The sequence below is a fragment of the Nyctereutes procyonoides genome, unplaced genomic scaffold (genome assembly GCF_905146905.1).
Source record: "Nyctereutes procyonoides isolate TBG_1078 unplaced genomic scaffold, NYPRO_anot_genome, whole genome shotgun sequence".
NCBI classification, from domain to species: Eukaryota; Metazoa; Chordata; class Mammalia; order Carnivora; family Canidae; genus Nyctereutes; species Nyctereutes procyonoides.
Genome location: NW_026575140.1, coordinates 13,579,262 through 13,606,287, shown reverse-complemented (window position 1 = coordinate 13,606,287; position 27,026 = coordinate 13,579,262). Strand labels below are relative to the sequence as shown.

The following is a 27,026-nucleotide window of genomic DNA, read 5'->3' as shown; positions in this document are numbered from 1 at the left end:
ATCCATTTTGCTGTATATGATAATTAATTCACAGATTTTGGTAGCAGGTGAGAAAGGGTGTGGACATCTGTGGTATCCCTTATAATTTCATTTCTCAGAGATAAATGCTCTGAGAGGGGTGCAGTTGCTGGGTCATATGGTGGGTGCATGTTTAGGGTTTTTTGAGTGCTTTTTAAAATTTTTTATCTTAAGTAAACTCCATACCATATGTGGAACTCAAACACAAACCACAAGATCAAATGTTGCATGTTCTACCTGCCTGCAGCCAGGCACCCTGCACATTTTTTTAATTAAAATATTTATTAATGAATGAATGAATGAGAGGCAGAGACATAGGGAGAGGGAGAAGCAGGCTCCCCACAAGGAGCCTGATGCCGGACTCGATCCCCGGTCTCCAGGATCACATCCTGGGCCCGAAGGCAGCGCTAAACCGCTGAGCCACCCAGTCTGCCCTCTTCTCATCCTTTCAAGAGCATCTTTTACAGAGCAAATGTTTTTAATTTTGATGAAGTCCAGTTTATCAGTTTTTCCTTTTATGGATTGCACTTTTTGTGTCAAGTCTGAGAATTCTTTGCCTAGTCTTAGATCCCAGATTCCCACCCCCCTTGTTTTTTTAAAAAGATTCTATTTATTTATTCATGAAAGACAGAGAGAGGCAGAGGTATAGACATAGGCAGAGGAAGAAGCAGGCTTCTTGCAGGGAGCCTGATGTGGGACTCCATCTGGGATTCCTGGATCATGCCCTGAGCTGAAGGCAGATGCTCAATGCTACCCAGGTGTCCCCCAGATTATCCCCTTTGCTTTGTTGTAAAACTTTTATAATTTTATGTTCTACCTTTAAACTCATGATATATTTTTGATTTAATTTTTATATAAATTCTGAGGTTTAGGTCAAGGTTAATCTTTTTGCCTATACTGTCCATTTTCCAGCACTATTTCTTGAAAAGACCATTTTTAATTGTTTTTGTACCTTTGTCATTGAATTGCTTTTGCACTTTGGCTAAAAAAAAAATTTAGTCAAGCATATTTATGTGAGTCTAGTACTGTACTCTGTTCCTTCCATTTACATATGTCTGTCCTTCTGCCAGTACCACACAGTCTTGATTGCTAACCTGTATAATAAATCTCAAAATCTGATAGGCTGATTCCTCCCTCTTTATTCTTTTCAAAATTAACTATTTTATTTCCTTTGCCTTTTCATACATACACAGGCAGGCACAAGTAGGGGAAGAGGCAGAGAGGAGGGAGAGGGACAAGCAGACTCTGCCCTGACCGCAGGGCCTGATCCCATGAACCCAAGATCATGACCTGAGCTAAAACCAAGAGCCAAAACCAAGAGTCAGACACTAAACCAACTGAGCCATCCAGATGTCCCTACCTTTTCATATATATTTTAGAATAATTTTGTCTCTAGAAAAATCCTGGGAATTTGGCAGGAATTGTGTTAAATCTTGTTACAGACTGAATTGTGTGTCCCTTCCCCAAATTCGTAGGTTGAAGCCTTAACCCCACAATGTGAATGTATTTTGAGATAGGGCCTTAAGGAGGTATTTAACATTAAATGAGGTTGTAAGGGTAAGGTGTTAATTTATGAGGACTGATGTCTGAATAAAAAAGAGGAAGAGGGGCGCCTGGGTAGCAGAGTTGGTTGAGTGTCTGACTCTTGGTTTTGGCTCAGGGTCATGAGATCCAGCCCTGAGTCAGGCGCTGCGCTTGGTGTGGATTCTGCTTGAGATTCCCTCTCCCTTTCCCTCTGCTCCTCCTGTTCGTACTTGCACTCTCTCTCTCTTTCTCTCTCTCTCTCAAAAAAATAATACAATCTTAAAAAAAAAAAAAAAAAGGACAAGATATCAGAGAATACTCTCTCCAAGCATGCATAGAGGAGAGGCTATATGAAGACACAACAAGAAGACAGCTATCTGAAAGCCAGAAAGAGAGGTCTCACCAGGCACCTTGATCTTGGACTTCTAGCCTTCAGAACTGTGAGAAAATAAATTTCTCTTGTTTAAGCCACCCAGTGTATGGCTTTCTGTTATAGCAGCCCTCGTAGACTAATACAGACCTATAAATCAATCTGAGGGGGAATTGATATCTTTACTAGGTTGGGTCTTCCAGTCCATAAACACTGTATGTCCATGTCCTTCCATTCATGTAGATCTTCCTTGATTTCTTTTATCACCATTTTGTAGTTTTGATCCTACAAGTGCTATATATGTTTTGTTAGATTTCTATGTAATATTTTTCTCTTCAGTGATTATAAATAGTACTACATTTAAAATTTCAGTGGCCGCTGGTTCACTGCTAGCATATAGAACTATAATTGATTATGTTTATCTTATATCCTGAAAACCTGCTGAACTTACTTATTAGTACTAGGAACTTTTAATACACTTTGTGGGATTTTCTATATAGGTAATCATTATTACTTTTTCCTTTTCATTCCGTATTATACTGGCTCAAACTTCTGGCACTATGTTGAATAAAAACAGTGAAAGCAGACATCCTTGCTCTGTTCCCAGCTTAGGGAGAAGCATTCAGTCTTTTGATTAGCTTTAGTTTTTTTTTTTTATAGGTGCTTTTTAATCAAGTTGAGTAAGTTCTCTTCTACTCATTATTGTTTCAGAATTTTTATCGTGAGTGGGTATTACATTTTGTCAAGTACTTTTTCTTTATTAATTTTTGTTGTTCATGAGAGACACAGAGAGAGGCAGAGACATAGGCAGAGGGAGAAGCAGGATCCACGCAGGGAGCCCGATGTGGGACTCGATCTCTCTCTCTCTCTCTCATGAATGAATAAATAAAATCTTAAAAAGAAATAAAACATGGTACAAGCCACTGGTTTTTATTATATTCACAGAGCTTTGCAAACATCACCATAGTCCATTTCAGACCATTTTCATCACCCTAAAAAGAAATCCTGCACCTATTAGCAGCCACTCACCCCTTTAGCTGTCACTCTTACTTTTTTTTTTTTTTTTTTTATAGAGGCAGAGACACAAGGCAGAGGGAGAAGCAGGCTCCATGGAGGGAGCCTGACTTGGGACTCAATCCTGGGTCTCCAGGATCACGCCCTGGGCTGAAGGTGGCGCTAAACTGTTGAGCCACCCAAGCTGTCACTCTTCCATTTCCTCCCACTCCCGCCACTCCCAGCCTGGGCAACCACTAGTCTTTCTCTATGTACTTCTCTATTCTGGACATTTCATTTTAATGGGTTATATAATATGTGGCTTTGTGTGTCATTTCTTCAGTTAGTATAATGTTTCAAGTTATATCCATGTAGTAGTGTATTTCACTACTTTTTTTTTTAAGATTTTATTTATTTATTCATGATAGACATAGAAAGAGAGAGAGGGGCAGAGACACAGGCGGAAGGAGAAGCAGGCTCCATGCCAGAAGTCCAACGTGGGACTCGATCCCAGGGCTCCAGGATCATGCCCTGGGCCAAAGACAGGCGCTAAATCGCTGAGCCACCCAGGGATCCCCAAAGATTTCTTTATTTTAGAGAAAGAGAGAATGTGCTTGTGGGGAGAGGGGCAGAGGGAGACCGATAAAGAACCTCAAGCACTCCCTACTGAGCACAAAGCCCAATGCAGGACTCAGTCTCACAACAAGATCATGACCTGAGCTGAAACCAAGAGTCAGATGCTCAACTGACTATGCCACTGAGGCACCTCTCTCTCAATATCTTTTATTTTTTATTTATTTATTTATTTTAAAGATTTATTTATTTATTTATGATAGACATAGAGATAGAGAGAGAGGCAGAGACACAGGAGGAGGAAGAAGCAGGCTCCATGCAGGGAGCCCGACATGGGACTCGATCCTGGGACTCCAGGATTGCACCCTGGGCCAAAGGCAGGCGCCAAACTGCTGAGCCACCCAGGGATCCCCTCTCAATATCTTTTAAATAAATTCCTTTTCTGTCTTAGCCAGAGTCAATGTCTGTGTCTTCATCTAAAAATCCCAACAAATACCTTTCTCCAGCTGCATTTGTTAATAGCTTTTATTTTAGCACTTACTGTACTCACTCAGTTTACATATTAGTCTCTACCACTGCTCTGTGAGCTTAAGGGCATAGACTTTGTATCTTTGTATGTCCAGTCAGACACATGGTAAATAATTTATAGATATTTGTTGAATGAAAGAATAAATAAATGAATAGGTTTTATTAATGATCACTATTTTTTAAAATGTCTTGGGTAGACTTTGATCTATGAAGATTTCATTATTATCCTTTTGGCTATATCTTTTCTATCAGTCTTCATCTTAAAAGTAGAGAGCTTTTGGTCCTCCAGCTGTGTTCAGCAAGTAACTGACCCCGGAAACAGACTGTAATATTTATTATATGATTGGAATGACATTTTATTTCAGCTTAATCATGACCATAGTTCAAGCACAGACATGTGGGAAGTTCCTTACTCATTCCACGAGACTTATTTTGCAACTCCTACTGTTTCCTTTATTTCAGATTGACTTGTCTGTCCTCTTGCAGAACTATGGTTTCCACAGCAGTGCATTTCACAGTGCACATTCTTGTCAGAGTGAGCAAAAGCTTTGATGCGTGCCTGGAAGCCTTGTTTCCCAAACAGGAAGCACATGGTATTCCCTCAGCCTTTCCTGCACTTAACTTTGGGTTTCCTTATGGATAACCTTTTCCCTTGTTTTCTCCCATTTAGCATAGGTCGGGTTAAAATGTGTCAGAGGGATTTTGAACTACAAAGTGTCCCATTACTAAAGTGTCCAGGCTGTAAAAAAAAAAAAAAAAAAAAAAGTGTCCAGGCTGTGACTGGGGTTACTGCTGGTAAGATTGCTGCATGGAGGAGATGGGATAGATGTAGGCGACGTGGGGATATGAGCTAAATATTCTGACACTTGGCACAGTGTCCTATTTATTGCTAAGGCAGTTTGGAGAGACTGCTTTTTTTGGTGCTTTGGGGGATTTTCTTACGGATTTTACTGCAAGAAAAAATAGAACTGAGTGAACCTGAGGAGGGGCAGCAGGGAAATAAATTGTTGGACTTTTTGAGTGACTTCCCTGACTTTCATTTATAAACATAGTTAGTGGCTTCATGTTTTTCCTCCTTTGAAACTAAATCAACTAGATTGCACTTGAACACAGGAAGCCCTTTCTAGATCTTCTCTCATACTTCGTTTCTTATCTTCTTTGCCATCCTTTTCCTTCCTTCCTTCTTTCCTTCCTTCCCCCACCCTCTCTTTCTTTATTGTTGTTGTAATTTCAGCTAGATGCCTTGTTAAATGGACATTCATTGAAAATACTCAAGAAAGGGGTGAGATATAAAGCAAAATTTCAGAAAGATAAAGATATCATTTTAGTTGTGATTAGTATTCCTTCATCTCATTTATAAATTATAAAACTACAGGAAAGTACATTGAAGAGATTTGTGATGACTCACAATGTAGTGGTAAAAGAATGATGGGCAGCATTTTAGTGACAATTCTCCATATAGGTTAGTTTTCACAGGAGCGTTCACTTAATGAGTTTTGACAGTTGTATACATCCATGTAGCCACCACCCAAAATATGATCTAGTGTGATTCCATCATCTCGGAAAGTTCCCTCGTGTACCCTCCAGTTGGTTCTCCTCTCCCACCCCCTCAACACCCTCTGCCTTGAGCAACTGTTCATTTTTATTAGATTAGTTTTGCCTGTACCAGAACTTCATATAAATCAAATCATATGTTGTGTAACTCTTTTGTGCCTGCCCTCTTTCACTCAGCATAGTGAATATGAGATTCATCCATGTTGCTTTGTCTATCAGTAGTAGTTCATTCATTTTTATTTCCGTAGTATAAGAGTATACCATATCCATCCATTCTAGTGACAGACATTTGGGTTTGTTTCCAATTTTTTTTTAAGACATGTTTTTATTTCTCTTGGGTAAGCAAAAACCTAGGAATGGGATTTCTAGGGCACAAGGTAGATGTGTGTTTAATGTTATAACAAAGTGCCAGACAGATCTTCCAAATGATTGTACTATTTTATGTCCCTGCCAGCAGTGTATGAGGGTTCCACTTGGTCCATTTTCTTGCCCACATCTGGTGTTGTCAGTCTTTTTTATTTTAGTGGATATGAAATGTTACTTCCTGTGGTTTTAAAGTACATCATTCTGAAGACTAATAATGATGACATCTTTTTGTGTGCTTATTGGCCATTTGTGTCTTCTTTTGGGTAGTGTCTGTTCCAGGTTCATTTTGAATTGGGTTGTTCACCAGTCTGTCGTTGATTTGTAAAAGTTCTTTATATATTCTGGATATGGATATGCTGTCAGATATAAATGTTATTGAGTATTTTTCCCAGTCTGTGTCTTGCCTGTTCACCTTTTTCTGGTGTGTTTTGATGAGCAGAAATTTAAAATTTTGAAGTTCAGTTTGTCTGTTTTTTCCTTTTATGGTAAGTGCTATTTGCGTCCTAAGAAACCCACTGATCTTAAGGCTGAGAAGATTTCTGTCTCTCTTTTTTTTTAATAAATCTTATGGCTAATGGCTTAAGTTTAGATTTTTGCTATATTGGATTAATTTTTATATATGGACACATTTTAGATATTTTTCTAAAAGATTCTATTTATTTATTCATGAGAGATATATAGAGAGAGGCAGAGAAATAGACAGAGGGAGAAGCAGGCTTCTTACAGTAAGCCTGATGCAGGATTCAATCCTTAGACCCGGGATCGTGCCCTGAGCCACCCAGCCAGGTGTCCCCATTTTAGGTTTTTTTTTTTTTTTTAAAGATTTTATTTATTCATGAGAGACACACAGAGAGAGAAGCAGAGACATAGGCAGAGGGAGAGGCAGGCTCCATGCTGAGAGTCCGACATGGGACTCAATCCCGGGACTCCAGGATCACGCCCTGGGCCAAAGGCAGGCGCTAAACCACTAAGCCACCCACGGATCCCCAATTTTAGATTTTTTTAAAGTGTCATAAAGGTAATACCTGGTTATTTAAGAAGGCCAAATAATGTGAAAGGATGAAGAAGATGAATTAATAGTTTGACATTTCTCTTTCTTAGCCTCCTTTGTCCAGTACTGTAAGTAGTAGCCACATGTAGCTATGGAGCACCTGCAATGTGGGTAGTCCAGATTCAGGTGCACTGTAAGTATAAAATATACACTAAGTTTTAAAAACTTAGTAAGAAAAGCTTAAGCAAACTGTCTCAGGAATTTTTATGTCAGTTACTCTATTGAAGTACCATTAAATAGAACCAATGATTAAAATTCATTTTGCCTTTACATTCTTTAATGTGCTTTCTGTAAAGTTTTAAATTCTATATGTGACTCCAATTTATAGTTCTTATTATATTTCATTTGGACAGTTCTAGACTTTCCCTGAGCATTTTGTATCTGTGTATGGAATTTTTTTCCACATACAAAATTGCTTTTATTTGCATTAATGGTATCATCTAAGCCAGTTTTCCCGGAATTTGTCCTTTTTGCTTAAAAATACAAAATATATATAGACACTAATACATTTCATGTTAGTACATTGTAGATTTATCAGATATTCTTTTTTTTTTTAAGATTTTATTTATTCATGAGAGACAGAAAGAATCAGAGACATAGGCAGAGGGAGAAGCAAGCTCCTTACGGCAAGCCTGACGTGGGACTTGATCCCAGGACCTCCGGATCATGACCTGAGCCAAACGCAAGTGCTCAACCGCTGAGCCACCCAGGTGTCCCAGTTTATCTGATATTCTTATTGACAGCTGCGTAGTGTTCTATTTTGAATGTTCTGTAACTTATAAAGCCATTTTCCTATAAAGACATTTAGATTATTTACCAGTTGCTCTCTGATAATGTGTTTGTAGAGACAGCTTCATATTTAGACAGGCAATAAAACTCATATTAGAATTTCCTTCTCAAATTGAAATAGTTATTCCTTCTGGGATGAGTGAGTTGTATTGAGGAAATAAGGCAACCCTCCTAAAGGACAGAATAACTTACCAGCTATAATCAGAACAATCTGAAGGGGAACAAATACAATATAGTGTATTTCTCCTGCTGAAATTTAGACTGTGCCTCTCTTGTTCAGTGAGTTTAGGCAGCATAGAGGGTCACCAAGGAAAAGAACTAACATTTTTTGTCTCAGCATAAGGGATCTGTTTGTTTTATTTTTTTATTTTTATTATTTTTAAGATTTTTATTTATTTATTCATAGAGACACAGAGAGAGAGAGAGAGAGAGAGAGGCAGAGACACAGGCAGAGGGAGAAGCAGGACCATACAAAGAGCCTGACGTGGGACTCGATCCCGGGTCTCCAGGATCACGCCCTGGGCTGCAGGCGGCACTAAACCGCTGTGCCACTGGGGCTGCCCTTTTTTTGGTTTTTAAAGACATTTATTTGTTTTAGAGAGCACAAGTAGGTGGCAGGGCAGAGAGGGCGAGGGAGAGAGATTCTCAAGCCGACTTGCCACTGAGTGAGTAGCCCAACTTCAGGGCCAATTCCATGACCCATGAGACCACCACCCAAGCCAACACCAAGAGTTGGACACTCAACCAACTGAGCCACCCAAGCGCCTCACTTAGAAGAGTTTTTAATGTCTGCTCTATGAAAATTCTATAGAACAACTTCCTTCTCTCTTTTTTTTTTTTTGAGAGCAAAGCAACCTTCCTAATACTTATAAAACATTGTATGAGCATTTTGTGGGAGGAAAGACCCAGAAAAGAACAAATCTGTGAGTATTAGCAAGGATGAATGAGATTAGATTAGTTAAATATCCTTTGGTCAGTTTAACATCTGTTTGAATGCCAAAATGGGTCATCATCTAATTTCCATAAATTAGGTGGCCTGGGAAATACGCCTTCTTTTCAGTTAGCACATGAAACTGATAAATCCGAAGCTTGAAGTGGTTTTTAGAGGCAGGGAGGAAAGTCGACAGATGGAAGCAGCCGCTCCAGCAGAGGTGTATCCAGCACATTGTCAGCATTTCATCCTCAGGCCGGAGTTGTTTCAGTTCCTAAACTGGGAATTAAGTCTATGATCTGATTCTGTCCCTGGGAATTCTTTTAAAACAACGAGGTCATGAACTTTTTTCTTTATCTTACACTTAATAAAATTAATTTCTCTTTCCAGTTAGCAGTTTGCCTTTAGAATTTTGGAAGTGAAATATTTCCTTGGTGAGACTTTTATTTTCTTCTCCCTGACCCGTGTTCTGGTTGACTTAAGATTCATCCAGGCATTCGAAGCCAGTATGTGCATGTGTGTGTGTTCTTTTAAATACGTGGGAAATGAGTGCCAGGAGAAAAAGTGAGCAGTCTCTCGTATAAAAAAGTGATGGTTTTATTTTTCTTCATGAAAAGAAACCTGGAAGAAAAAGTTGAATGAACTTTTTGGAAGCAGACTGACTTCTAGACCTTAAACTGTGAGTTAAGGCCTAACTAGAGTACCTCTCATAGGTTTTCATGAACAAGATATTGATACACTGAGCCTAGTCTTGAGGTTTTTTTTTTAATTTTTATTTATTTATGATAGTCACACAGAGAGAGAGAGGCAGAGACACAGGCAGAGGGAGAAGCAGGCTCCATGCACCGGGAGCCCGATGTGGGATTCAATCCCGGGTCTCCAGGATCGCGCCCTGGGCCAAAGGCAGGCGCCAAACCGCTGTGCCACCCAGGGATCCCTAGTCTTGAGTTTTTAAACATTTCTAGTTCTGATTGAGTTTTGGAACCATTTTTCCAGGCAACTATATATTGCTTCCTTTGAGAACCTGACAGTGTCACTAATCTGGATCCTTTGGCAGAAGTTGACATCTTATTGACTCAGCACTCCTGATTGGAGTCTTGAAATCGTGGGTGTGTTCTTGCTGCCCAGTGTTGTTATTTGTGAACAGATATGAAATATCATATAATTTTTATTTATTTAGAGATTCTGAGCTCTTTGTCAGACTCTTCAGATTAAGATCCCTCTTGTAACTTTTGAGCCTCTGATACTTTACCAGTAAAGAGAAGAGAAAGCTGTTACTAATGTTACTCTTGGCTCCTTCTTTGGAAGTCGGTACAGTATAATTATATGTGCTCTTTACTTGGATAGTCCTGCCTTTTTCAGACCTTAGCTTCATGTAATTCTTCAAGCTGTAAAATAGGGATCATTCCTACCTCATAGAGCTGTTTTGAGAATGAAATGAGATAAAGTATCATGATACAGATGATGGCACAGAAGGTCTCAATACAAATTAGTTCTTGACCCCTTTTACCCCTTCTTAAATAAAAAGGTTAATCTTCACTTATTAGTTACTATTTGGATGAGGAAATTAAAAATGATTAGGAAAAATAGGTAGAGTTAACAAATAGATAAAACTAAATTAGTTGAAAAAACTGTGTAGGTTTAACCAATATTTACAGCCTCTTCCTTCTAAGTGAAAACTTTGAATTAGAAGAGAACGCTTTCTGGCAGAAATTTCACTGACTGTTCTTTCCTCTGTTTATCCTAATGTATAAAGAAACACCTGGGGTTCCTGGGTGGCTCAGTAGTTGAGCATCTGCCTTTGGCTTGGGTCGTGGTCCTGGAGTCCTGGGATCGAGTCCCATATAGGCTCCTGGTTTCTCCCTCTGCCTGTGTCTCCAACTCTCTCTCTGTTTCTCTGATGAATAAATAAGTAAAATCTTAAAAACAACAACAAAAGATAACATCTGAGGAGAGAGACTCAGAACTCGGTTCTTCCTGTGCATGTTAGGCTATATTAATGTTTGTATGTGTTGGACTATATAAACGCATATTCAGAAAAGAGCTTGAGCATAAAAACTTAGCTACAGGGGAAGCCTAACCATAGGATTTTTTTTTTTCTAACCATAGGATTTATGAAGATATTAACCTTAAAAAAATTCATTTGTGTTTGTAGAAATCTTTTAAGTTTATTAGTTTGTTCTGGTATCACATTTTTTTTAAGTCCTCAGTTTCATTTACTTAGGATATCATTAATTAGCTGTTACTTGATCATTTTATACATATATATATACACACACAGAAATCACTAATTATGAAGTTGTATGTTTCTAGTGACACTATTTAAGATGTTTTAATTTATAGCCTGTCTCAGAGAACATTTGGCAGTGTCTGCAGATATTTGTGGCTATCATAACCTGGGCTAGATACAGGGGAGGCAAGGGTACTACTGGCATCTAGGGGTTAGAAGCCAATGATGCTACTAAACATCCTGCGATATTATGAAGGATAGCCTCCCGCAAGAAAGAACTGTCCAGTTTGATAGATCAGTGCCCAGGTTGAAAAACCTTGATTAGCACTGCAGTGAAGCCTATGTGATTATTTAGCTTTTTTTTTTTTTACAGTTCTAAAATGTGCCCCCCTCTTTTTTTTTAACTTGGTACAGTATATGCTCATATAGGACATATTTGATAAATAAATAAACAAACTAAGCAAGCCGCAAGCCCTGTCTTGAATTTTGTTTTGGGCAAGTCCTTTATTTTATTTATTTATTTATTTATTTATTTATTTATTTATTTGGGGAGGGGGGCAAGTCCTTTAGCAATGAGTTGATTTCTACAAACTGATCTTCATTGTTGTCTAATAAGATTTATGGAATGTTTCTTTGAGTCTAGTGCCAATTAAAGGCTCCCAAGGAACATAAATGAAGTGTTTGATATAATCCTCATATTAAAGATACATTTATTACATGAAGCCTCCCAAAATATAAGATGGACTGTGTCTGAGTGCCAGAATATATAGCATTAAATGGAGATTTTAAAATTTTTTTAAAGGAAGACACTTGGCTGTCACTAAAACCTGCTTCTCTGAAACTTGGGGTTGTGAGTTCGAGCCCCACATTGGGGAAATAGATTGTACTTAAAATTTAATTTAAAAAATTTAAGAGAAACCTCTGACACACATAGACCACTGTCACATTCATTACAGTTGAATTAATTCTACCTGATTGAAACAAGAGCAGGGAACATCCTGTCTATGTCTGTCTATATTATTCTAGGACAGGAGTCTCAAACTCCATTATCAACCAGTCAGCTCTTGGTGCATGAAACATTACGAGATCTTACAGTTTTTCAAGAGATGTTGGAGATCTGGATTTTATGTGAATTTGTGTGTGAATTTTTTTTTCCTGTTTTAAGAAAAACAATGTGTGGTCAAACAAAAGCAGGCCAGTTTGGAAACACTGATTTGGCTTCTTAACCAGTTCTTGAGACTCTAAATAATACATAGAGAATAGATTGCCTTAGCATAGAAAACAGACTGATTCTATTTCCCCCTCTTAATCCCCTTCATATCTGGTGGACGCTTTGCAATCATTGCTTTTCCAGTTTCATCAGAGGAAACAAGTTGGGACATAATGTTTCTAGCAGTAGTCTGTGTTTAGGTGATTGCAGAATAGTCAGCTATTCACTGCAAAGCTAGGAGTCAAAATTTATAGAGTAAAGCAGAAGCCCACATCTAGCTAACCTTCTACATAGCAATATGTGTCTTAATTCTTTTATTATTGTTATTATTATTCCCCCAGTTAAAAAAAAAAATTCCCTGTGCCTAATGAAATCAGTCTCATTTACCTTTAAAAACTATGAAGGAGGGATGCCTGGATAGCTCAGCAGTTTAGCGCCACCTTCAGCCCAGGGCGTGATCCTGAAGACCTGGGATGAGTCCCACGTTAGGCTCCCTGCATGGAGCCTGCTTCTCCCTCTGCCTGTGTCTCTGCCTTTCTCTCTCTGTGTCTCTCTCATGAATAAATAAATAAAATCTTTTTTACAAAAAACTATGAAGGAGAACTATATTTACTTTTGACTTTTGAGCAACTCATTTTTATTTACATTATACATATTTTATTTATTTTAATTTATTTTTAAGATTTTATTTATTCATGAGAGACACAGAGAGAAAGAGAGGCAGAGACACAGGCAGAGGGAGAAGCAGGCTCTATGTAGGGAGCCCGACGCGGGACTCGATCCCGGGTCTCCAGGGTCATGCCCTGGGCTGAAGGCGGCGCTAAACCTCTGAGCCACCCAGGCTGCCCTATATATTTTTTTTAATTTATATTTCTGATCTACCTATTTTGTCCAAACCTTAAATTTGATACATTAGCCACATAAGTGTCTTGGTCTTTGTAAAGCAAGACATGATAGTGCAAGTATTGGAATATTTTACTCCATTTTTTCTTACTTTGTTTAAATTATTGAAAAATGAAAGTGCTGATGGCAGTGAAACATCTAGATCTCAGACTCCTTTTCTTTTTTTCTTTTTTAAAGATTTATTTTTTCATTTGAGAAAGAGCGAGCACGAGCAGAGAGGAGAAGCAGAGGGAGAAGCAGACTCCCCACTGAACAAGGAGCCTGACATGAGGCTTGATCCCAGGACTCTCATATCATGACCTAAGCTGAAGGCAGATCTTTAACCATCGGAACCACCCAGGCGCCCCCCCGCCGGCTCCTTTTTTTTAAAAAAATATTTTTTATTATGGAAAACTTCAAGCATACACAAAAGAGGAAAATATAATCCCTATACCTATGATCAGACTTCAGCAGTTACCAATATTTTGCCAATTGTGTTTTATGTTAAACCCTTCATATATATTATCAATTTGAATATTCAGAATAAATCTGTGAGGTAGATGTATTGTCTCCTTTTTATTTTTTTACTATGGAAAAGTCCAGACATGGAGAAAATAGTGTATGAATCTTGATATACACATCACCCAACTTCCACACTTACCAGCCCAGTTCTCATCTGTATCTCCTGTGATCACCCCATCCACTCCACCAAAATCCCCACCAAGCGTTTTGAAGCAAAACTTTAACACCGTGTCTTTTTATCTGTAAATATTTTAATTTGTATCTCTAAAAAGGAAGTATTCTTTTAGACACAGTTACCATTATTACATCTGAAGGATAGCACCAGTTCCTTGAGATCTTCAAGTATTCATTTGCTGTTCATAATTCCTTAATTCTATCATAAGGGTTTTATTTTTAACTGTTGATTTGCTCAAAGAAGGACACAAACAAGTCTGCAAATTAAATTTGACTCGAGTCTTTGAAGTCTCATTGGACCTCCTCTCCCCTGCCCCTGTCTCCTAGCAATTTTTTAACAGCTTTTTTAATTGTATCATAAAATTCACCCAATGTAAGTATATAGTTTATTATTATTTTTTAAGACTTATTTTTTAGGGCAGCCTGGCTGGCTCAGCGGTTTAGCGCTTACCTTTGGCTCAGGACGTGATCCTGGAGACCTGGGAAGAAGTCCCACATCCAGCTCCCTATGTGGAGTCTGCTTCTCCCTCTGCCTCTGTCTCTGCCTCTCTCTTTCTCTCTCTGTATCGCTCATGAATAAATAAATAAAATCTTTTTTAAAAAAATAAACTTTTACTTATTTTAGGGAGAGAGAGCAAGCCAGCACGGGGGAGTGGGGATGGGCAGAGGGAGAGAGAAACTCAGGCAGAATCTGCTCACTGAGCACAGAGCCTGACATGGAGCTCCATCCCACGACCCTGAAATTACAACCTGAACTGAAACCAAGAGTTGAATGCTTAACCGACTGCACTACCCAGGCACCCCTACAGCTTAATGATTTTTAGTAAATTGTTTAGAGTTGAGACCTTCATCATGTATAATTCGGTTTTAGGACATGTTCAACTCCTAAAAAGCTCCCTCTTACTCATTTATAGTCAGTTCCTGCTCCGGCCTTAGTCCCTGGCAACACAGGTCTGCTCCCTGTCCCTGTAGCTTTTCCTTTTCTAGAAATTTCCTGTACTAGAGTCACACTTTTCATGTCTTTAGTGTTTTAATGTCTTCTATTATTTGGTGTCATGTTTTTGAGGTTTATCCATGGTATTAGGATATATCAGTAGTTCTTTCTTTTTATAGCTGACTAATGTTCTTTTATAAGGATAAACAACATTTTGTTCCTCTTCATTTAGATCATTTCTACCTTTTGGCTATTATGAATCATGCTGCAATGAACATTTGTGTTACAAGTCTTTGCGTGGACATGTGTTGTCATTTCTCTTGGGTTGATACCTAGGAGTGTAATTGCTGGGTGGTATGGTAAATTTGTTTAAAGAAATTGCCAAGTTGTTTTCCAAATTCGCTGCATCATATTACATCCATATCATCAGTAGAAGGGGGTTCCCATTTCTTCACTTCTTTACCAACACCTGGTATTATTATTGTAACTCTCTCTGATCTAGTGGGTATGTATTAGTACCTCATTCTGTTTCATTTGCACTTCCCTAATGACTAATGACGTTGAGCATCTTCTCTTGTTTCATTAGCCAGTTACATACATCCTTTGATGAGATATCTTAAACTTTTTTTTTGCCATTTTTAACTGGGTATGGATAATATATCTTTTCATTAAGTTGGGGTTCCCCCCTTATTTTCCAGCTGCTCTGACACCCAAACTCAGTACTATCTCTTCAAGCCATGAAAATGCAGCTTTCTGCTTGATTTCTAGCCACTCCATGTCACAGGGACTGGCAGGTGCCTGCAGGCAGCATGCTGTCTTTTGGCTCTCAGGGTCATTTCCCTTCTTTTTGTCTGATATTGGTTGCTCTCTGGTGCCTTCATGTAACTGGTTTTTTTTATGTTTTGTCCAGGGTTTATAATTGTTACCTGTATCTGAAACAGTTAGTTCAAAAAAGCCACTCTGTCATTATTGTGTTATTCCATTTAAAAATAGCTTCTTTCTCTACTCTCCTACCACAGTTATGAATTTAACCTTGCCATTCAACTTTAGATATCACATGTACTTTATAATTACTTTCTGATTTGTAAGCTCTTTATAGGCTTACAGTAACTACAAATTAATACACTAAATATTTGAAATGGTGTGGAAAAACAACTAGCCTTTCATCATGATAAAATTTGTATTGTGTTGGTGGGCAAATAACCAACAATACATTATAGCCACGAAGAAGTTATTGGTTGCCTTTTCATTACCCAGCTACTTAAAATACACTCAAAACATTCACCAGAATGCAGTAGATGACCAGCATTTTCTAGAGTTAAAAATGAACAACTGATAAGCATTTATAAATGCTTAGTTGCATTAATGGTTCTCAAGCTGTTTGGTTTAGGACTTCTCTACATTCATACAAATAATTGAGGACTTCAAAGAGCTTTTGATATCTATTGGAATTTACTGTATTAGAAATTAAAACTAAGAAATCTAAAGTATTTGTTTCAAATAGTAATAAACTCAGTACCTATTAGTATAAATAGCATCTTTATGAAATGTAAATGTATTTTCCAAAACAAAAAGGAATTCCGTGAGAAGAGTGGAATTGTTTTACATTTATACAAATTTCTTTAATATGTCTTAATAGAAGATAGCCACATTTCCATACTTGCTTCACATGTTCCATCAGCTGTCCCTGTTGGTAGCATTGCCTATCATGTAATCTCTGAAATACTCTACTGGATGCTATATGAGAATGAAGAGAAAAAGCCAGATAATATCTTAGTGGTGCCATGAAATTACTTTTAACCTTTTCAATTGCTTGAAAAATCTCAGGCATCCCAGGGCACACTTTAGGAACTGCAAGTTCTCCAGAAAGAGACTCAAGTAATTTATCTCAGGGGCAGGGGAATTTGGTAGCCGAAGACAAAGGAGAGAAGGGAAGGTTATTTTCAAATATCTTTTGCATTTGGTCTTGTACTTATATTGCATTTTTAAAGGTGAATTATTAAATAATGCTTATATGTTCCTTTTGGTAGGAAAGTGCTTGAAGTAGTAGATTTTTAAAATGACCTTTTACATACATGTAGTCAGAGGGAAGAAGAGCCTCAGGAGATAACCTCTCCTGTCTGCTTGGTTCCAGCTGTCATCCTCTCTCAGAGCCCCTCTCTTTTTTCTGTGGTACTCAGCTCCACATTTAATTCCAGGGATTGTCATGTATATCTTATTTTTTTTTAAGATTTTATTTGTTTATTCATAGAGAGAGAGAGAGAGAGAGAGAGAGAGGCAGAGACACAGGCAGCGGGAGAAGCAGGCTCCATGCAGAGACCCTGACATGGGACTTGATCCCGGGTCTCCAGGATCATGCCCTGGGCTGAAGGCGGCAGTAAACCACTGAGCCACCCAGGCTGCCCTATATCTTATTTTTTTTACCTCTCCTCTCCCCCACTGGACTATTAGCTCCCTGAGGGCATGGAGCAAGGCCATTTGTACACTATTCTCAGTCTAGTACTTGATTCATAGTAGTATGTCAGGACCGAGTTACTAAATGAACAAGTGAGGATCTTTGGGAGCTCACGCCAGTTTCCCATTTGTCAGCACTGAGCAGTTCTGGGCAGTAGCCAGAAGATAGCTAACGTGCCTAAATACCATTTTTGCGTGGGAGAACAGCTTTCTGCGTCTGTTGCAGTTCCCTAGTCACACGAGATGAGCAATAAGTCTTTATAAGCAGTTTAGAAGGTGAAGCATGTGTCAGAAGAGGGGGCCACAGAATGGTTCTTTGGTGTTCAGACTTTTGTACATGACATCATCTTGCTGTTTAAAGATTTCCTTCTCATTCTTTTGTTATATCTTTCTCTAAATAAAATAAATTTTAAAAGAAAAAAAGACCCCATTTGGATTCGTCCCAAACCTGACTCTAGTGCCAGGGTAAAGAGCATTATACCAAAACATTTTGTGCCTGGGGCATTTGGGTGGCTCAGTTGATTAAGTGACCAGCTCTTGATCTCAGCTCAGGTCTTGATCTCAGGGATGTGAGTTCATGCCCAACATTAGGCTGTACGCTGGGTGTGGAGCCTACTTAAAAAACAACCAAAACATTTTAGACTTGGATGAAGTTGGCCAAATGCGTCATCTGTTTCCTTGTGGTGGTTTGTTCACTCAGTTTCTCAGCTCATCCACCACCAGGGCAGTTAGAGGCAAACAGCTGGATTTCGGAGCCAGTGGTTTGCTTGTAGGGGTCCAAGACTCTCCATTGCCACAAGATCTCCCCCTGTCACAGCAGCAGACCTCCGCTATAGCTCTTACTTACAGTTGTTGAGATCCACTCGGAGGCCCCTGCCCTTGCCTGTGGCTCCATGTAATACCATGTGTTTTCTCTTTAAAACAATCCATGGATAGGGACGCATGGGTGGCTCAGTGGTTGAGCATCTATCTGCCTTTGGCTCAGGGCATGATCCTGGGGTCCTGGGATCGAGTTCCACATTGGACTCCTCACAGGGAGCCTAGCCTGCTTCTCCCTCTGCCTATATCTCTGCCTCTCTGTGTCTCTCATGAATAAATAAGTAAAATCTTAAAAAAATAATAATAATCCATACGGGGCACCTGGGTGAGGCTCAGTTGTTGAGCGTCTGCATTCAGCTCAGGATGTGATGTTTGGGTCCTGGGATCTAGTCCTACATCTGGCTCTCTGAGGGGAGCCAGTTTCTCTCTCTGACTACATCTCTACCTCTCTCTGTATCTCTCATGAATAAATAAAAAAATAATAATAAAATAAATAAAACAATCCATGGAGCAGAAGGTTTGCGTTCATTAGTAGGGCCCACAGTGAACTACAGTTTCATAGTGAAGCAATTCTTTTCCTTCTTGAGTAGCAATGAAGAGCAGAGAGTACTCCTGTGGAAGGTGCTTGAGCTCACAACTTGTGTTGTATATTGAGATTAGCTTTATTATTGTGCTACATGGTTTTTTTATTTGCAGATTTATATGCCAGAACGGTATTACAATAGTATAAAAAATAAGTTAAATGTTAATAAATGTTAATGTTAAGTTAATACATTAAGGAATATAAAGTTAAAAAGTTGGGAGGGTCCAGGAGAATCCAGCAGGTCGGGTTGCCTTGTCTGGAAGGATGACAAGAGTTTGAGTTTGACTGTTTAACAGAGCAGTGTGCTCTATTTTAATTTCTACTTTGCTGGTCTTTCAACACAGTGTTGACCTCAGCACTCCTAAAGCTGCACCCTGGTCCCGACTACAGGAACAAACCATTGGTCTGTGTGGAGATACAGTTTCTGGTCTGAGGACATTTTTGCTTTGAAACCTTTAGGACAGACAAGTGGGGCAACAGGACAAGACAATAGTGACCCAGAACTGTCCTGTGTGACTCTCATCACCTAATCTGTATAGGTCATATGCTGTAGGAACATGCAAGTCTTTGATGCTAGTAAAAGTACCTCTGGGAGAGAAGAATTTCATTGAATATTTTGGTTTTTCTGAGCTTTCTTCATCGTATGCAAATAACCTCCTGAAGATAGGGGAATTATTGATCAAGACAGGCTCTTTTGCTTGTTTTTCTTAGGGCCGTGCTTCCAGCCCATGCTATCCTACACACTGCAGAATAGGAGAAGGAAGAGAGCAAAAAAAATAACAAAAGTTCTGAAAACAAATACAACGAAACTGAGGGAACCAAAAAGGAAACAAACATGAGAAATTCAGAAAGAAACCAGACAAGTAGAGAGCATTGCCATGTGTTCAGTTATTTTTTACAGTATATTTATGGAGGATACAGGTGCCTTGAAAGTTCTACTGTGTATTGTAAACGTTTTTTCATTCTATGAGCTTTTTATATCATTATCCCTTTCTGAGTCTTTTGTAATATCAGACCTAAGATTCTGTTTTGAGATGAGAACCATTGTTCGTGCTGCACCTCTTATCCCAAAGCAGCAAACCATAATACTGATATAGCCATTATCATTCTAGGAGACATTTATGGGGACTTGAATCTTTGACTTAAATCCCAGAATTTCACCTACATAAGTTCCCATTACTGTGGTTGGGTAGTGTTAATGTGTACAGGGCCATATTTATATGATGAAGTCATAAGCCCCGAGGCAGTAGAATCCAGTCTGCTTTGTTTACTTACCTCTGTATCAGCAGCACTTAGAACAGTTTATGTTAAAAATAGGCACTCAGTAAATACTTGTTGAATTAACTAATGGTTGGTTATAGGAAGAAAATTGGGGGATGGGGGGATATATTTGAAAGATAGCCAGAAATGTATCTTAACATTGAAGAAGTTGGATTAATGCTAGAGACCATGTTGACAATCAACTGCTATTTCTTATTACTGCTTTTTTAAAAAGAAGTCTTATATACAACTTTTTTTTTTTTTTAAGATTTATTTTAGTGATGCCTGGGTGGCTCAGTTGGTTAAGCATCTGCCCTCAGCTCAGGTCATGATTCCAAGGTCCTGGGATTGAGCTCCATGTTGGGCTCCCTACTCAGCAGGGAGCCTGCTTCTTCTCCCTCTGCCTTTCCCCTGCTTGTAATCTCTTGTGCTTTCTCTCTCTTTCTCAAATAAATAAATTTTTTTTTAAAAAAGTAAAGGTTTTTTTTTTAAGATTTTTTAAAAAAATTTATTAATTTATTCATGAGAGACACAGAGAGGCAGAGACATAGGCAGTGGAAAAAACAGGCTGGCTCCCTGTGGGGAACCTGATGCAGAACTCAATCCCAGGATCCCTGGATCACAAGCTGAGCCAAAGGCAGACACTCAACCACTGAGCCACCCAGGTGCCCCTAAAAAAAAAAAAAAAAAAAAGATTTATTTATTTTAGAGAGAAAGAGCCCACATGAGCTGGGGGAGAGGGAGAGAGAGAGAATCCCAAGCAGACTTCCTGCTGAGTCACAGAACCTGATTAGGGGCTCGATCTCACCACCCTGAGATCATGACCTGAGCTAAAATCAAGAGTCAGGTGCCCAACCAACTAAACCACCCAAGCCCCCCCTTATATACAACTTTTAAACATTTACCTATATCACATCTGTAGTTTGTTTAATATTTAATTTGTTTACTGAAAATTAATGTTTAAATATTAAACATTAATATGGCTTGTTCTTTTAAACACTTTAGCAGATAAAATATACAACTTATTACTGTTTGGTTTGTGGGTAAACTGGTGCTAATTTCCAATTATCTCGATTTTTTGCAGCTAATGGAAAAGTAGGATGGAGGGAATTTTAATCTGCTATAGAAAAGTTATTGTCATATTTGCTGTTTTTGTCTTTACTTTATGTTCTCTTTTGGCATTACTGAGATGGAGGAAGAGAGCTCCTATTTTCTTGCCATATACAAAAACCCTTTTTAGACCCTCTGGACATCCCATTTGTGATGCTCAATTACTTTTACAAAATTAGTTTGTTTCAATTAACCATAGCTGTTTTCTTTTTTTGCTATAGCTGTCTCTTAGTCTAAAAGCTTTTGCCTTTAAGCCAATCCCTTTGTTCTTTCCACACGATTTGGGCAGATTTAAGTATTCTTGCTTTCTGGCTGTGCTAGAAGGTGCCAGAACAATCTTGATTTTTTTTTTCCCGAAGACCTGGAATCACCTCTCATCCCAGGAATCCTGATTCCTTTTTAGTAGGGAATAATATTAGAAGTCAAATCTGGATTCAAGGGAGGTCATGAGTGTTGTTCACCAGCAAAAGTGCTTGAAAGCTGTTGCCATTAAACAATTTTAGTGACAGGTTTGTTCTAATAAAGTATCTTCTAATGAAGTATTGGATATAATTCTCATAATGAATACTTCATTAGAAGATACTTGCCTATGTACAAAAAATGTGTAACGTGCCTATAAGAGATATACACAAAATACATACCCTTACGTTCACAACCCAGTTTAAGAAAGAGTTTGTTACTCAACTTCAGAAGTTCCCTATGAATCCTTTATATTGCATTCCCTTTCCATTCTGGAGAGGTAAATAACCATCATCTTAATTTTTGTTTTTGTTATTCTCTTATTTTTCTTTATAGTTTTTAATCACTTGTATTAGTGCCTCTAAACAATCATTATTAGTTTTCCTTTCTTTTTAAACTTGAAATAAATGCTGTCATACGATATGTATTTTTCCTTTTTTTTTTTTTTTACTTAACATTATTTTGAGATCTGTGTTGATGCACAGATCACTCATCTTCACTGCTATATTTTCCATTGTATGAATATGCCACCATTCTTACTTTTTTTTTTTTACATTGTTTCCAGTTTTTTGCTTTTGGAAAAAAACTGTTGTGAACATTCTCATACATGTTTCCTTGTGTACATGCATAAGGGCTTGCCCAGATCACTGTCCTGGGAAATGTTTTTAACCATGAGCCTATATTAAGAAATCATTTTCATTGTGACCTCACTGCACATGCACACACTAATTTACACACACTATTGAAACAAAAATTTTACTAGTGTAGTAAGATAAACTGTAATACTTGTCTGTAGTGAGGTGAAAATATAACATTCTATTTTATTCTCTTTCATTAAAATAAAATACTGGTTGTGACATACTAAATTGATTAGTGATCCACTGGGTTACAAAAATCAGTTTGAAAAATTTCTCTAAGGGCAGCTCCGGTAGTGGTTTTGTGCTGCCTTCAGCCCAGAGCATGATCCTGGAGACCCGAGATTGAGTCCCATATTGGGCTCCCTGCATGGAGCCTGCTTCTCCCTCTGCTTGTGTCTCTGCCTCTCTCTCTCTCTCTCTCTCTCTCTCTCTCTCTCTCTCTCTCTCTGTGCCTCTCATAAATAAATAAATAAAATCTTAAAAAAAAAGAAAGAAAGAAAAGAAAGAAAGAAAGAAAGAAAGAAAGAAAAATTGCTCTGAGAATGAATTTGCTGGGAACAAAATATGTTTAAATGTGAACCTAAGAAAATTATGGTGATTTGGGGGCACCTGGCTGGCTTAGCTAGTAGAGCATGCAACTCTTGATCTCTGAGTTGTAGATTTGAGCCCTATGATGGATGAAGAGATTGCTTAAAAATAAAATCTTTAAAAAAAGAAAAAGATTGTGGTGATTTGTTTTTCAAAGTGGTTAATCAGTTTAGCAGTAAGTGAGAGTTCCTGTTGCTCTGGTCCTTGGCACACTCAGTGTTGCCAGTCTCATGGGTGTGAAATAGTATGTCCTGTAATTTTAATTTGCATATCCTGATTCCATATTCCTAATTAGATTATCTTGTGGAGAGATAGTGATTTAATCTGCAGTTAGATTGTGCTTTGATGTTCATCTAAATATAAAGTAGGTCTTAACTTTTCTTAGATCATGGTTCTTGACCCTTCAGGACCTTCAGCGAACAGAGAGCTGGTGAGAAGTTCCCAGGGATTCTCAAAAAGAGAGATAGTTAATTCTCTTACAAAAGTCATTTACTTTGCTGGGTTGAGATTTCTCTCCTCCTCCGTGCCCACCTCTCCTGTTGGACCCCAGCATCCTGAAACCTTCTGCAAAGGTTTAAAATGGCCTACAGCTTTGCATTGGTGGCAGAATTGAGTTGGTATCCATCACAGGGCCCCAACACATAGAACATTGTGTATATAGACAGTGTGTGCTAAAGAAGAGTGACAGAGCAGAGATTATAAATTCCACATGGACCAAAAGAATTGAAGAGAAAGGCAACTAATAAATGAAAGATCCTAAGAATATCCAGAAGAGAGTGGGAGGATGCATGTTTTCCCTAGGTATAAGATAATCAAACCAATTTCATTTAAATCGTAATAGACAAGATCATCCAGTAGCCTTGAGGCCCTGCCTTGGTGACACCTTGGTAACTGATAAGAATTACACGGACCCCACTTAGACACAACCATATTTGTTCACATTATTGGTGGAATGAGTAGGTGGGTATAACTCTACATGTGTAAATTGATCTTAAAAGAAAAATGGTTTATGCTTTCTTTACCATAGAAATTTTTTCAGCTCTGTTTCCCCTCAGGCTTCTCTTATTTATTTAATGCCAGGATTTAGAATTTATCCCACTACTTTGGCCCCAAGGAACTTTATCCCCCACCCAGCTGTCTGACTCAACATCCAGTCAGGGGATGAGGCTTAGATCCATTATTCTCTTTGGAGACTCCTCTAGTTCTTCTCTGCCTTCCACCTTCTCCAAAGTCCCCAAGAAATAAAGTTGTATTGTAGAATAAGGACCTGTGTGTTTAGTTTCTCAAACAGTGTCCTTCTAGAAGCTATCTTTTATCTGATGTGTGGTAAGAAGTATGTATGGGTAAGTCACAAAACAGGTATTCCAAGCTCTGTTGTGAGATGAACATTTGAAAAGATAGAAAGTATACAAGCCTTAGCCAAGTAGAAACTACTCGTCTCTCAGGAGATTGTTTTCAGTTTTCTTTGGAGAGTAGCCATTAACAATGCAAATGTGAGGTTTGGTTTGATATTGATAGCACAATAAACAAAACATTGAAAACTTTATATGGTACTTACGAAACACTGGCACTCAGAGAAACTGACTTTGGTCAAGTAGACAGCAAAGCACATCCCTTTTGGGCCAGAGGTTGTTATCCTTCTGTTCTGAATTTAAACCAGTTGTATTGTTTTTGTTTCTGTTTTTTAAGTAGGCTCCATGCCCAACGTGATGCTTGAACTCAGGACCCTGAGATCAAGAGTTGGCATGCTCCACTAACTAAGCCAGCCAGGTACCCCAAAACCAATTATTTTTACTGGTCCTGACTATGTCTCCAGATTTGCCTTGGGCTCTTATCCCTGGAGAAGGAGATAGGAAAATCTGACAGAAAGTGGCCACCTCCATTAGTGCTAGGAAGAGGTGGTGATGGTCCATGAAACTGCATACAGGCCACAGAAGCATGAAGTCTCAGGATAGATTGCCTTAATGTTTTTCCAAATCCAGGGCTTGAGATTTTGGTAGTTTTGTTATTTTGTCTCCTTCTCTCTCTCTCTCTCTCTCTCTCTCTCTCTCTCTCTATTTAAGAATAAGAATAAGTGTACACACTACCAATCAGAACTTGATCCACTTCACTGCCTATCAGCTTTGCAGAGCTTTGCTAGTTTGGGGCCAGTGGTATGAGTTATTCTCTAAATAAGAATCTGACCTTTCTTCCCCAGTTGCAGAAAAGAAGCTTGTGTGCACATGACCCAACTATTCCCAGACTTTTTGCAACTCTTAAAATTATTGAGTGGGTTATACTGTCGTTTGTAGTATAATAAATTAAAACTAAGAACTTTTTTTTTAGGTAACAAAGATATGATTATTGCAGGGTAGAATCTAGAAAATAAACAAAATCTTAACTTACCTGCAATAAGAAAAGAGTCAAAACAGATGAAATAGGGTCTAAAATTGAGGGCAGTTTGGAATGTTTATTGATTCATTTTGAAATAATAATACACCTATTACATGTTAATATAAGTTAGTGAGGAGAGTAGTATAGCAGTCCCCTATATCTGTGGGGGTTATGTTCCAAGATACCCAGTTGATACCTGAAAGCCCAAAACCCTCTACTTACCATGTTTTTTCCTTTACATAACATAGCTATGATAAAATTGAGTTTATAAATTAGGCACAGTAAGAGATTAAGAACAATAACTAGTAATAGAACAATTACAACAATACACTGTAATAAAAGTTACATGAATGTGGTTTCTCTGCCAGACTATCTTATTATATTGTTCCTCCCTTCTTCTTGTGATGATATGAGATGATAAAATGCCTATGTGATGAGAAGAAGTGAGCAGAATGATGTAGGTGTTGTGATATGTCAGGTTGCTATTGACCTCGCTTTGGGGCAGGAGGAGGGTGATCTGTTGCTAGACTCTGATTGGCTGTGGGTAACTGAAACCACAGAAATCAAAACTAGTTGAAAGGGGCTGCCATATTGTGGTTTTTTATATTTTCAGGGTCAAGCTTAAGAGAAAACAGCTGGATCTCAGATCTGCTTCTCTATTCAATCTGTTTTGATATGTTATTTTGGTTGAATTGTGTGAAAAAAAATCTAGCCTCACCCAGGTATGTAGTTGCAGAAGGAGTATTCTGATAGTTGTTTAGATAATTTTGGACATCACTCTGTGATACTACACCAAAATATGAATGGTGGTAGTTTTAAGATGTATTTATTTGAGGGATGCCTGGGTGACTCAGTGGTTGAGCGCATCTGCATTTGGCTTGGGGCGTGATCCCCAAGTCAGGATCGAGCCCCGCATCACCTCCTTGCAGGGAGCCTGCTTCTCCCTCTGTCTGTGTCTCTGCCTCTCTCTGTGTGTCTTTCATGAATAAAAAAAATCTTAAAAAAAAAAAAAGATGTATTTATTTGAGAGAGAGTGCATGCATGTGGGGGTGGGGTAGGGGCAGAGGGAGAGGGAGAATCTCAGGCCTACTTTGCATGAGTATGGAGCCCAGAGCAGAGTTTGATTTCACAACCTTAAGATCACAACCTGAGCCAAAACCAAGAGTTGGACACTTAATCAACTGTGCCACCTAGGTGTCCCTAGGTGGTAGTTTATTAAAGCTTGATGGCCAAAATAGGATCTGAGACCACATCAATAAACTATTTGTACTATTATATCAAAATCTTTGGTTTCTCTTGTACTTTGAATGAATTTTTTTAATCAATCTGCATGATTTATAACACCATGCATTAGTCACTTAGAAAATACTAGTTTACTGAGTTATATAGATATAATGTTGGTTAATTTCATTAACAAGCTACATTCATTAATATACTGCCAATCTGGGAAGCCCGAGTGGCTCAGCAGCTTAGTGCCTGCCTTCAGCCCAGGGTGTGATCCTGGAGGCCTGGGATCAAGTCCCACATCAGGCTCCCTGCATGGAGCCTGCTTCTCTCTCTCTCTCTCTCTCTCTCTCTCTCTCTCTCTCTCTCTCTCTCTCTCTCTCTGTCTCTCATGAATAAATAAATAAAACCTTAAAAAATAATAAGAAAAAGTTATTTTAGGGGTGCCTGGCTTGCCTAGTTGGTAGAGCATGTGACTCTTGATCTCAGGGTCATGAAATTCAAGCCCCACATTAGGCATAAAGCTTACTTTGAAAAAAAGTTATTTTAGAATAATTTTTTTAATGAATTCAAGCCCCACATTGGGCATAAAGCTTACTTTGAAAAAAATTATTTTAGAATAATTTTTTAATTGAATGATCTGAGTAGATTGTTATTTCAGAAAAGTTGCTAAAATGATGTAGAGTTCCGATAAACTTTTCACTCATCTTCTCCTAATGTTAACATCTTACACAACCAAGGAACATTTAGTAAAATTAAGAGATTAATAGTGAGACAGAACTGTTAACCAAACTCTAGACTTTATTCCAGTTTTCCCACAAATGACCTTTTTTTGCTGTTCCAGGATCCAATCCAGAATACCCCGTCGC

The 27,026-nt window shown here is 38.4% G+C and overlaps 1 protein-coding gene across 2 annotated transcripts in view; it reads left to right on the top strand.

Moving 5' to 3' along the window:
- Positions 1–27,026, top strand: part of CFDP1 (craniofacial development protein 1) — a 128,891-nt gene that overhangs the window by 44,830 nt on the left and 57,035 nt on the right. The window contains exon 6 of one of the 2 annotated variants that reach the window (XM_055306431.1): positions 13,218–13,580. The exons of the other annotated variant lie outside the window; for it this stretch is intronic. Within the exon in view, the coding sequence (XP_055162406.1) occupies positions 13,218–13,305 (88 nt within the window). The 3' untranslated portion in view covers positions 13,306–13,580. Of the gene's footprint in view, positions 1–13,217; positions 13,581–27,026 lie in introns of those variants that run through there. 2 annotated transcript variants of the gene reach the window in all.